Raw genomic sequence first — 13,674 nt, forward strand, 5'->3', positions numbered from 1 at the left:
TGTAACACATTAGTTCACATATTGATTGATTAGTGGTGAGCGGGGAGAAAGAAAACTCAAGAGTGTGAGCGTCAGGTTTAATCAACGGCTCGTACCACTAAAGATCGGAGGCGCTTTCCACAGTGAGTGTGTGTGTGTAAGACAGAGGCACATGGAGAGAGAACATATGTAACAGTGTGTCTTTACGTGTGTTACTGCACGACTGAACGCCTGTACGGTGTAATATTTAAAGTTAAATGTAAGTGGCTCCACTGTGCACATTTGTCACAGAAGAACTCGAAATCTGTCAATCATTTAATTCTTCAAACTTGTCACAAAATCAAAAAAAGCCCATTACCAGTTCCCGGAGACTAAAATGAAATATTCAATTTTCTTTAAATTTTGCTTCAACGAAAAACATTTCAGTGGTAAACAAAATGGAAACAGACAGAGTTGAGTTTACTTCATAAATCACAGAGGTTTAATCGATTCCCTGATCAATTGCAAAGTTCATCTTTAAGTTGAATAACAGTAACTACAATCAGAGAAATAGCTCGTTGGGGTGCTAAATAGCTACTTTGTTAGCTTTTGTTTTGAGTGTTTTGTTTTGTCCACAAACCAAAGATACTGAGTTCTTCTGTTTGGTACAAAGATGTAAAAGTAAATACATTCATAAACACCTGGAATAAGTCTTACCGTAAGAAGAACTATATATAAATATGACCACATATAACTGCAGAAAATGAACTATTAAAAACAGGACAAGAGGGAAAAGTGAGGAAAGAATACAGGGAGTGAAAGAAAGTGAGAGACCTTAATGGAATTCGGTTTAAATCACGCACATGTGCATGTGTGTTTCCATGTAAAGATCTGTAACCCAAGTTCTTGGAACAACACCTCTGCAAACCATTGACGTGCATGATAATAGCGTTGCAACATTAGACCCCAGTAGACAGCGCTCGCTTTCATCCCCAGGAATCCTACGGTGGACAGACGTGCTCTGAGAACATAGAGCCCTCGGGGAACTGAACCCACAAGAAATGGTCAGATTCAGTAACATAAGCAAGTGAGCGATTATGTCTGTCTGACCACGGATCAAAACTCAAACAGCCAGAGGTCGGACCCGAGGCGTCCTTCTGGGTCACGGTAGTTTTCTTTTTTTTTCCTTTACGTGTGCCTGTTTCGTTTAACACGGGCAATACCGCAAGAGAGAGAGAGAGAGAGAAAGAAAAAGAGAGGGCAATATCTGCAGTTGCCTGGAAATGCACAATAACCTAAGTTTCCTATCCAACGTCTAAAAAAAGCCACTTCCTGTATAGAGGACGTCCAAAAAAAATAAATAACAACCAGATGTTTTGAAATATCGAATAATGACTCGGTCAAACAGGTGTTTTCCAGCACTTCTCCCTCTTCAGCCACGGATATATCTGAACAAACCATTTCTATCATTTATGTTGGCGTATGTCATGACAAGAGTCTTTCTGGGTGAGCCAGTGAAATTAAGGTATAGGATTCTGTTTTGCTTTCCTCTGCTGGACGGGATTATAGAAAAATACTGTCTATATATATATATATATATATATATAAATGTGTGTGTGGACATCACACGTGGCTCTACTCACATGCTGCCACTGGTCACGGATGAGCGGCCGGTATCGGAGGAAGTACTTCAGAGGGAAGTTGTCAATGTCGGGCCAGGTGGCAGGGCTGTGCCAGGTTACCTCCAGCCTCCGGGGGTTGAAATGGATCGGGGTCGCTGTCACACGCTCTGGAGGGTCTGGTTTGACTGTGGGGTGGATAAAAACAATTGTTTTAAAGAGACTTCACTACAATTCAGTGCATAAAGAGGAGTGGGACGGAATGAGATTGTGCCATTATGATTCATTATGGTGCGGTTATGGAAATGGGAGAAACCAAACAAACAATCAAAGCACAAAAGAGCATGATTCATTTGAAGCAGAAGGCTATAGCAGTTGCAGTACGCCTCAAAAACAGTTGGACAATACATGGACGAGTCATTGTGATGCTAACATCGCAAAACACGTGCACATTTTAACAATTCAATCACATATTTTCCTCTTTACTGTACTGTGCATATACTGTGCAACATACTATTACATTACATTAAAAGTGGCGTTTTTCCACAGGGACGCACATCTCAGTGCACATCCGTCTCCCGGCTCAAGGCTTCAAATGTCTGACAGAAAACCTGTATTACAAACAAACCTGGAACAAGGAGTTTGAGACATGAGACGAGACGAGGCCGCGTGAAAGAAGAGAAAGTGAAGGTCGAATGAAAGATGGAAGTTTTTGAAGCTTCATTCTGTCACAGACTATAGTTTATTCCCCACCTCCTGTTTTCCACTTTGTGTCGTGGGCAAAGTCTCTCACCGCGCGCCGCTCCACACCTACGGTTAATCGTCTCGCAACAGCTCGCAGCTCTAGATCCCCTCACTCCTTCCTTGTCACCAAATTGTTCAGCCTCTAATGCGGCCGATATGCTCTCTGCCACTTAACCTCTCGTCTCATCTATTCCGATGCATGCACTTGCTTTCCTCTCGCCTGTTATCTCCCCGTGAAGCCCGCCACGCCTCCTCAGCTGCAAATCCCCTCCAAATTCACCCGAGGCACAGGCCTTAGTCGGACTCTGTCATTTTCCATTTTCACTCCGCAGCCAGTTTCCCGCCTATGCCTGCTGTCAGCTCACCATCTTTTCATTCAACTACCTCAAAGATGTTTACCTTCTCCCGTGTCTATTTCTGGTCCATACAAAAAGTTAGCCTATAGCAGCCTCTACTGGACTGATTTTTGACAATTACTGTGTTTAATTTGTCTAATGCAGGTAACAAAATGAACTTAACTTTATCAGCCACTTTATTAGGTACAATAAACCAACTATAAAAGACTGCTCATATGCTTGGTAACACAGAAATCTAATCATTTAATCACATGGACATGTTCAAATTTTACACGTCAAATCTGGTGTACAATGTTTTTTCTAAATAAAACTTCTTAATTTTACATTGGAAATGCAGAAAATTGGAAATAACTGCCAGATATTGAAAGTTATTCAGGAAAAATGGGCAATAAAGCACTTACAGGATATTTTCTGGCCCTTTCACGGTTCAAATGTGTTAAAGGGTTAAGTACGTGTCTTCATTCTACATAATAAAGTGGCGAGATGCAGTCTTATGAAAACATGAAGGTCTCTCTACTTCACACCCTTTCAAGTTGTCCTCTAGAACTATTACTACTACTGCTATTGAAGTATTCTCAGAACTCTAAGTGTAAAGCCACGAGGGACATGGAAAAGAAATGTGTTATCGCCGTCGCAAAGAAAATGTCTAAGGACAAAAAGGCGAGAACATTTCAGAGGAGCCGCGTGGAAGTAAAAGACGATGAAAAGACAGCGTAAACACTGTCTTTCTGAATACATGTCCGCTGAGAAAGAACAGATTGTGAGATTCTCAGTGCTTTTCAGAACATATTGAATGACCCAGTCTTTGTTAGATCCCTTCCACCGGGGGGAGCGCACACAGGCCTGCCACTTTACAGCTACACCCTTGCTCCATCACATACACACGGCATGACGTACGATAGGAGTGGCTGCCACCTGACAGTCTGACAAAGTGCTCTCCGATAGGAAGCGCCGTGGGACGGGAAAGCAAAGCGATGCGTACGCATGTACAGCATGTAAACAGTGAACACAGACAACACAAAATCGTCTCCGGATGAATGAATGAATGAATGAATGACAATGAGAGATGGTGTGGGGAGATTATACGAGACGGACAGATAAAAGCAGACAGACAACCCTTTTTTTTTTCCTGTGAAAGAGATGATAATCTCTCAGAGACCTTAAATGGGAAGATGGAAATGGAGTAATGGAAATGTGTCACACTGTGTGTGTGTGTGTGTGTGTGTGTGAGAGCGAGACTTAAAGGTGGCCATTATCACCGAGAAAGACTCATTTATGACTGCAGCTCACAATGTTAACTGACTCCACAGTTACTGATACTGATGCTGCTTACTCATATTTATACTACTTTATATATTTATATTTGGCTCCTATCTCTTCATAATCTAAAATAGAAGTTCTTATAAGTGCCTTGAGACAGCAGCTGCATATCTCGCCATAAAGAAGTGTTACCTTCAGTGAACTGAAGACGCTGCACTTCTGTTCGCAGCAGCAGCCGAGTCATCAAACACACTGCAACGCACTGCCTCACATTTATGGACTGTTGTATTTGTTTACGTGCGAATATCTTTGCAAATAAAGTCGCCACCTTTTTACTGAATTTGGGGGCCAAACCTTCAAGTGCACGTCCCCATATGTGGCAGCGAAAAGCTCTTCTAAACATGGCTATATGGGAGCTGCTATGCCCTTTTGCTGTTAGGGGATCGTTTGGAATGAGAAAACACACATAAATCTTAATTATCTCTATCAGTTGGCCTCATGCTTGTCAATAATTGACAACTGACCAGTGAATAACTGGTACAAATCTAGTGAAAGCATCCCTACCTAGGATATGACTCATAATTATTATGTAATACTCAGCTTTACTTGCCACTATGGTTGAAACATTGTGAAGATCACAACATTTTTTAAGCATTTAGTAACACAGGTGATCTACTTGAGACATGATTGTGATATCATCATAAACACATTTAGGTTGATGTCATACACCACAGCTTATTAGATCCACATCGCCAGCGTTGATCACATCCATGTGGCTTGAGCTGAACTTATAGGATTGCTTAAAGTCTTAAAAAAAAAAAGTCTGTGGGCGCCAGAGAAGAGAGAAAGCAAAGTGGATACAGGCAGAGTGAAACCAAAGTGAAGTCAGTTGAGACCAGAGAGCAGAAATTCTCTTCTTTGTTTGCAACAGCTTTGTCCAGTGGCTCATGCAAGCACAGAACACAACAGAGAGAAATCTGTATGGGCGGGATGTCCCAGAGGCTTCTGAAGTATTCATCGGACTTGAAACACAGACTATTAGCTTTGTGTTGCATGAGCAATGAACACATCCTTCTTTTGCTGACCTCTGGGAAGGCACCTGATATCTGACCAAGCACTACTTATAATAATAGAGCTAAAAAAATCTACTAATGCTAAACTGATGAGAAACAGACACACGGCCCAAAGACTTTCAGTGTCTAAGAAAGTTAAAAGGTCCAGTGAGTGAGAATTAATGACATCTAATGGTGAAACGGAAGACTGCAACTTCTGCCCACTCGTTCCGAAGTGTGTCAGGGAACTACGGTGGCCTACGCACACCAGAAAAGCTAACTCTAAGGCTACAGATAATATGTTGTTTGTTAAATTTCCCATAAGGCCCCGGTATAAGTCCAAAGTGTGCGTCGCATATCGCGGACCACTGTATATTCGCGCGTCAGGGTCCTGTAGTATCCCAGTTCACCATCGGGTGGCGGTACAAGTCCGGGTGCAGGGAATAGGATGCATTCCTACTAAATAAGAAGAGAACGAGACCACAGCTCCCTCACACACGTCTGGTTAGAGCAGCTCATCAGCCGAAAGGTCCATCGGCCAAAGGAATCGGGGTGTCAGCCAGTTCGAGGGTCTCCAGATCGAGGCTCGGATGACTATCCTTGGCTACTCTTTCTTCTGTAGCTTCTGTTGCGCATGCGCCGTCCATGCCCACCCGACACGCTCTTTGCGTGTGCGTTGATGACCCAAATCAAGTCATGCGCACAATGCACGTTGGGTCCGCGTGTGCTGTGCGTGGAAGTACACCGGGGCGTTTACACCGGGGAAGTTTACACCGGGAGCAGACAAGGTAATAACTTGAAAATGTGAGGAGAAAAAGTTAGAAGACGATCTAACCCAGACAGAAAGAAAGAACAAAGACAATACAAGAAGCGTGATTATCAGTGTCTCGCTGTTGACGCTTGGCCTAAAAATGTCTATCATGCCTCCCTTGACTCTCTTCATTCGAATCAGCATCCATGTCACTGTTGCTCCTCTGTCATTACTGCATCACACGGCAGCATAAAAAGTTGTTGTAGTCCATATTTTTTGTGTGTCTCCTTGGCAGGAGACCCAAGTTAACAGGTAAACCCTGACATAAAAGTCAAACAGCAACTTTTCTCACACACTGACTGTCTGCTGAAAATGAACTAAGAGACCAGGAGACAGAGTGGAGGAAGCGTCTGCTGTACCTGTGCATGTCTGAAATCAGCCAACGTTTTGTAGTGTTTTAAAATATTTGTGAGCCACCTTGTTCTTTTTTTTTTTTATAACTTAACGCAGCGAGGTGTGACTGCTGCCTGACAAAAAAAATAAGAGGGCCGTCGACAACTCTGCGGCTCCACTCTACCGAGTCCTCGCACTACACTGGCGTTCATTTTAAAACGAGAACAAAAAGTATGTGAACATCTGCTCTGGTGCTGGACGGCAACATCAGAAAAAGAGAAATGGTGAGAAATAACAATCAGAGCGCTTCGACCTGCAGCCATATACAAACAAATAATAATGGCTTGAAGCAATATTCTGTTTTTTTTTTGTTGCATTCTGGTCCAGTCGATTCCCAGACAAACAAAGCCCAAATGAATGCTTGATATTTCAGGTGAGGAATCGGCGAGTCATTTCATTGGAAAATCAAAGTCTTTCTATTTTCTACAGGAACGATGGAATCTAGTGTCTGAGATATGACAGGACGCGATGTGCTAAATCGTGGTCACCCAACAACTAATTAATAACGAACTAACTCTTGAACTTTCGCCTCTCATGGTCAATATTGATATGTAATCGCAAAACATGTACACGAATACCACATTTCTAATGGTTTCACAATAACAAATGTTATTTTGTCATCTTACAACTGTGATTGTGAAAGGTCAGACGACGTTCCACGGACATTTGGAAACCTTGCATTTCCTTAAAAAAAAAATCCGATTGCAGCATCCATCATAATGATTTTTGGAACATGCAATTTTATCAATAATCGTTGCTAAATTGTACACACTGTACCTTTTGAACATTAGACTGTTTGCTGTAGTAGAACTGTTCAGCCGGCTCAGTGTCCTCTTAAGTCTTAGTCTTAATAAGAATGCAGTATGTTCCTTGACAGAACATAATGGCTGGACAATAGTTTCTTTTTCGATACACATGTTTGCACATTTCTTTCTAAATCCAATAAAAAACATTTGGGGGGGGGGGCACACAAAATTGCACAATTGTACGACTGCTCTTAAGAAATGAGCTGCTATTCTGGAGACAGTTGTGCTCGTTAGGTTCTGTGTATGGCAGCAATTAGTGCATCTCTAAGTTAATATGCCTCCGTGCCTCCACCAGCTGTAGGAGAACGTTTTATTGGTAGCCGATCTCTGACCACCCTCGTGGAGCGAGAGAGAGGAGACTGATGGAGTCGCCAAGATATCAAAACAAGCACATTGTCTTCCAGCTAAACGAGAAACAGAAGCTTACACCATTGTTTCCTGACTATGAGAGCGTAGGAGTCCTCCAGTGTCACCATTAGGTGTCACTAAATCTTACACACTGGACCTTTAAGTACAAGTATCTTACCAGAAAAAGACTCTGGTAGAAGTTACTTTTTTATAATATTACTTAAGTAAAGGTTTTTAAAGTATATGACATTTACTGTACTTAAGTGTCAAAAGTAATTTTCTGATATATTAAATGTAAGCAAGGATAGAGCCATGATGGCTCAGTGGTAGGGTGAGTTGTCTTTGAACTGGGAGGTTGTGGGTTCAATTCCTGTGCTCTGCTAGTCTACATGTGCCCTTGAGCAAGACACTTAACCCCATGTTGAAGTGTGTGAATGGGTGAAAACTGTAGTGTAAAACAAGACCTCAAGACCAGAAATGGCCAACTCTTCTTCTTCCAATTTTATTTGGTACTAACGAGTAACAAAGATAGTTAGAGGAAATGTAGTGGAGTAAAAGGTGCTAGAAATATAAATAACAAAGTAAAGTACAGATATGTGAATGTTGTACTGAATAAAGTACTTTCTTCTACACCAACAACTCCTGAGGTGTTTTTTTTAGGTTTTTTTTTTCAAAATAAAGTTGAACAGGAGCGCTGTTCTTTTCTCTCGGCGCTGATTGAATAGATTACATCAGCGACGGTTGTTGAAAGGCGACTGTTGCATTTATTATTGTCCCTGTGGAGTTAGGTTACGTTAGATTCCTTGTCATCGCGATGAATGAGCGACAGAGTGCGACATGAAAGCAGGTGGCCAGGTGTGATAAATGGATCACCTGTGGAGGCCTTGACACCTCCGTTGTCGTTTGATCACTCTGACACTGGAGATTCACTCTATCATTTGATGCGTCTGGAACTTCCTTGAGGGATCTCTTTGTAACTCTACCCTTAGCATACGCATGTGAGGACCCACACACACACACACACACGCACGCACAATCTCATCTCATTTCATCCCAGCTTTGGTCGAATGAACAAGGACAATTGAGAATTGTCTTACTCCCACTCAGAATTCGAGAGGTGCACGAGGAAGCATGAAATTGTTTTATTTATTTACGATCTGCCTCGTTGTCCCTGAGAATGAATGTGACTTACAACTTAGAATGGCATGAGAGGAAAAGACTTTTAACAACACGGGAATAGAGACGAGATGATGGGCGCAGAGAATACGAAACAGACAAGTAAAGAGACACGGAGGACAAGAAGGGGGAAGAGAGAGAAAAAAGGAAAAACAAGACAAGACAAGACCATGTCTGCACAAATTATCATACATTTCAAAACATGTTTATTAAGTTTTGTCCTTTCAACCAACATTTTCTCGACTGGAGACAGATTCTTCTCTTGCATCGTGATCAGTGACAACAGCTGTGCTGTGTCTCCGAGCAACGAGAAAACGAAAACGCGAGCGATCGTATGGAGTTTGCTTCGGCCTGTTACGACCGACCACGATAGAAAAGTGTATTATTTTACTGGTAATATTTACAGCGATTTACTGGCAGAGACTCTGTTAGCATAAGCCTTTTTATGTGTCATTTCAGCATGAGCTGCCAAACTAAGGCCACGACCTTGTGCTTCATTGTTTCTATGTTTTAACCTAACTTTGCAAACAAATATAAACATCCTGGTTGAGGTATTTTCGAGGCCACTAAAGTTCTCTGACGTGCTTGGGAAATGCAGGGATGAGCGGTGCACGTTGCAATCTGCAGTCTCACCTTTAGATGTCACTAATTCTTACTGAAGGACGTCCTTCCTTGACTTACAGTTGCACTGTGTCATGCAATACTACCAGACCTGACCGAGGGGGCGCTGTGGAGCCTGGTTTGAATGCAACGGGCATTTGGTTAAAATCAAAGTGAACTTTAGGAACATTTTCCTCAAAGAATTGTGTTATTTGTCGCCCATTTTTCAACCTCTCTGAGCAGATTCGTGTGATCACAACAAACGAGGGATAAAATGTGTGTGTGTGTGTGTGTGTGTGTGTGTGTGGGGGTTACATGTTCTAAAAAGAAGTACAAAGTCACAGGAAGGGCGTGCGGGAATGAAAGGCAAAGAAAGGAGCAGTGGGGTATTTTTGCTATCACCAATAGTTGTGGGATATTTCCTCAGCCAATGTGCTAATCCGGCTAGCATTAGCATTTTCATGAGTGCTGTGACCGGGGCTTGGCAGAGCAGTGTCAACGCCTCATTTGGTTACTTGTGTACACACGTGCACACACACACTCTTTTTCAATACACTCTTTCAACCGACCCACACCCCCCTCCTTCCCTGTGTGTGTGTGTGTGTGTGTGTGTGTGTTTATGCGTCATACACACCCATATCGCACTTAGAGCCATACAACAGGGCTGAGAGCTGCTGGCAGCACTTCCCTTATCTGCCAAAGTATTCCTCATTCCTTCATTAAAATGAATTTCTCCTCTCCACTGCTTTCCAGCCTGAGCCGCTTATGAATTCTAAGAGTCCTGCTGTTATTACGTAGACTTCTGCAGTCGGCATGAACAAAAAAATACAACAAAAACGTGGCAATCTAAAAGTACTTACGAAGGTTCGAGACCGTATGAATAATGCCAATTACAGCACAAACTTTTTAGTTGAATTTTAATATTTTAACGTGATTAAAAATACGCTCTTTTGGGACCTTTCAGTGATAAAACAGACCATTGATTTATGTCACATCCTGTTCAAGCCTCAGTTAAATACTGTCTGCTGCAGAGCGGGTTCAGAGGTAGCCTGTTTTATTATAGTGCCTTTGGTAATGACATGGGTGCACAGTCAATGGGTTTCTCGCTAATGGACTGTGCTGCTAGTTCAAGCAGGGGACAGAGGAAGCTGTGCACTCTCCTTTTGAGCAGCGTCGGGTGACATTTATTTGGCCATCGAAATTTCAACTCTCTTTGTCTCGGTGGCACCAAGCAGAGCCATGTTTGTGTACACTGCAGACACCAAATCACTCATCTGCGGTCCAACACATATTCTAAATTGCTCATGGGTTGGCGTCCTCAAAGAGACGCCGTGACACCCGGCATTTCAATCTTTATTTATTTATTTTGTTTGACATTTTTTTTTGCTAATCTTTAAAGAAAATTGTTAATAGTGTACAAACTGAATGAGGCTGAAAGAGATGGAATGCTTTTTAAAAACACCAATGAGATTCCTTTGAGCCTTTTAATCTCAGCAATTTCACTTTTTTTTTTTGGCTTATTTTAACCATAAAAGGGCCAGAAAATGTGCTGTGAGTAAGTGTTTTTGCCCATTATTCCAGAACAACTTTCAATATTTGGTAAAATAGTGTATTAACAATCCAATATAAAGAAAAACAAAAAAGCTTTATTGAGAAAAAACAGTGCGGTTGTACACGAACACCAGATTTTGTGTGCTGAATTTGAAATATGAACAGTACAACACATGTTTAAGATGATATTTGTTTGAGTTTTTGTCTCAAAGTCCTAAAACAGGCCAAAAAAATGGAAACCAAGTACAGGTGTTTTTCCTACTCTCTCCTCTCTGGTGACACAGACGCTGATTCTTCGGCTTACTGCGACAGCACGAGTGAAATTTACCGTAACAACCTCACGCGTTGGCGTTGACTTTCAACGTGTTTAGCTTTCAGAAACCGTTGGAATTATTCCGGTAATGCAAAGTGTGCTTGTATCACAAAAACAAAAGAGAGAGAACAACAACACGTACCTATACTGGATTCCTCAAAGGAGATGACATTGGACGCTCTGCCCAGCGCGTTGACTGCCGTCACGTTGACTTTGTAAGGGAAGCTGGAGAAGACCTCAGGGAAGCGTACGTGGCAGCGGTTCTTGTGGACAGAATCTTTCTGCACCTCCAGTGAACGCTGGTAGTGTCTGCAGAGGACAAGGAAAACACATGTGGAGGGATGAGATTAAACGCGTAAAGAAGGTACAGAAAAACAACATATCTGTGTGCCGATGCTTTTTCTTCCTTTTATCAACAGTGCGGGTGTCAAACATCGAAGATCTCATTTTCATTTTCCACATTAAAAACCGCTGACTGCACGTTGCTGCTACGCAGAGCGGGGACGCTCGGAGCTGGGGAGCGAGCCAAACTTCACTTTTACTACTTTGTTTTAATACCTGTAGAAGATAATTTTTTACTATGTTAGTTTACATTTTGTTTGCTGGCGGAGAGCCCTTGTTTGATTTCATGCTAAATCAAACAGTAAATCTAAATTCTGTGTGTATGAGTGAGTCAGAAGTGGACACTTTATTAAAAAAGGTGCCAGATGTTGAAAACTTGCAAAAGATGTGTATAACGTGTTAATAATAATAAAAATAAGCTGTATAATGTGTTCCACCTGGACACTGACACCCTCAATGATAATCTCTTTATCGTCGTCATCATTTGTGCCCCTCTCTCTCTCTCTGTGTCTCTCTGTGTCTCTCTGTGTCTCTCTGCCTGGCTCCTCATCATTATTCACATAGAATAATACGGGTGTTACAACATTAATGAATGCACCTGCTGGGGTGTGAGCACCGGGGGACTCTGTGATGTGGGAATATCAAAGAGAACATGACACAGACAGACTCACTGGGGTTGCCATCCACACATTTTCAATATTTAAGATCCACCTACTGTCCTGTGGAAACACGCGCGGGCGCCCCGCGGAGGGCGAGACAAAGGTGTGTAACTGCAGCGCGAACCAGGACCTGGGAGAGTTTTCTTTACCAGCACTCCTAATAAACTTAAAGAAAGTTCGTTTTTTTTTTCTCTTTTCTATTTGGTTTTAACATGAATGTGTTATTGAATCCCCCCCCCAAAATAAAAAGATAAAAAGATTTCAGTTCAGGGGTCATCAGGCTATTTGGGATAATAATATCATTGGAAAATGTTATGTCTCATTCAGTGAGAGTAGTAATAGTTACAGAAATGAATACAATCCTTCTGTTCTGGAACTTTCAACTCTTATAATCCAAGTTTTTCTTTTCCTTTTTTTTGACTTTTTCCTTTTATTAAAGCAATGATGTGGTCATAGATACCAGTAAGTGACACGAATGATAATAAAGAAAAACAAATTCAAGTCATTTAGTGAAGTAATTGTTGATATATGTGTATAATTCTTCAGACCAGCTCTTGAATCCAGACCAAAAGTTGTAACCCGGAACACATTCTAGACATCAAAAGTGCACTTACTGTACGTCGACTTCAAACGTAGTGGGGATGTACGTCGGGGACAGCTGGTACCAGCTGCAGTAGAAGCCTTTAGGGTACGTGTTGGATCGACAAGTGATGGTGGGCTCGTGTGGGGGAGCTACAGAGACACGGAGAGAGATAAAGATACAAGAAATAGTCAGAATATGCACAGTCTACAAACAACATAGAGAGAGAGGGACAAAACATTCTAGATTTATCACTTCCTGACCAAATATGTTGTTGTCTAGTGTTTTAACTACAATTGTCTACATGTGTTTTTGATTTATGATTTATGCAACATCATTATTAGGATAGAATTTTCATTTCTAATCACTAAACAGCACATTTTTCACTTGACCGGCCCCCTCCTGACCAGACTAGAAGTTCACTTTGCATTGTATTTCTGTCTCTTTTTGCATCATAAATTCGTTTTTTTGTTCACTTTTACTTTGAAGTGCTGTGTAATATCATCCTAAATATTTAGAATTGCAACGTCATGGTGGATTATTAGGATATAACTTTAATTCCTCATTACTAAACAGTTTTCACTTGACTGTCCCCTCCTGACCAGACTAGACGTTCACTCTGCATTGTATTTCTGTCTCTTTTTGCATCATAAATACGTTTTTTTTTGTTCACTTTTACTTTGAAGTGGTGTGTAATATCATCCTAAATATTTAGAATTGCAACATCATGGTGGATTATTAGGATATAACTTTAATTCCTCATCACTAAACAGTTTTCACTTGACCGGCCCCCGGCCCCCTCCTGACCAGACTAGAAGTTCACTCGGTCCCAGGACATTTTGAGTTTGAGGCCCCTGATTTGGTCGGACCAAACAAGAATTATCTGATATGTTTGAATTATAAATATGTCATGAGTCCATTTTGCTGTCAGAGTGTTAGATGAATAGAAAACAGTGAACTCAACATCTCCAGGCTGACTATTATTTGTGTCAAGTCTCACATCGATTTAACAATTTAGGGAGATGTATGCAGTAGAAGGTGACGGAGGAATTTAAGCGGCTCAGGAGGAGGAAGGAAGGGGAAGAAAAAAAAACTGTGATTGGAGA

General features: G+C 41.6%; 1 protein-coding gene across 1 annotated transcript in view; it reads right to left on the reverse strand.

Annotated features, from left to right (window-relative positions):
• cntfr (ciliary neurotrophic factor receptor) overlaps positions 1 to 13,674 on the reverse strand; it is a 92,627-nt gene that overhangs the window by 21,081 nt on the left and 57,872 nt on the right. Inside the window, exons 3-5 of the mRNA XM_044012913.1 lie at positions 12,603 to 12,720; positions 11,130 to 11,296; positions 1,602 to 1,765 (exon numbers count right to left, since the gene is read on the reverse strand). Coding sequence (XP_043868848.1) covers positions 1,602 to 1,765; positions 11,130 to 11,296; positions 12,603 to 12,720 — 449 coding nt within the window. The remainder of the gene's footprint in view (positions 1 to 1,601; positions 1,766 to 11,129; positions 11,297 to 12,602; positions 12,721 to 13,674) is intronic.

The sequence above is a fragment of the Solea senegalensis genome, linkage group LG21, assembly GCF_019176455.1.
Source record: "Solea senegalensis isolate Sse05_10M linkage group LG21, IFAPA_SoseM_1, whole genome shotgun sequence".
NCBI lineage: Eukaryota > Metazoa > Chordata > Actinopteri > Pleuronectiformes > Soleidae > Solea > Solea senegalensis.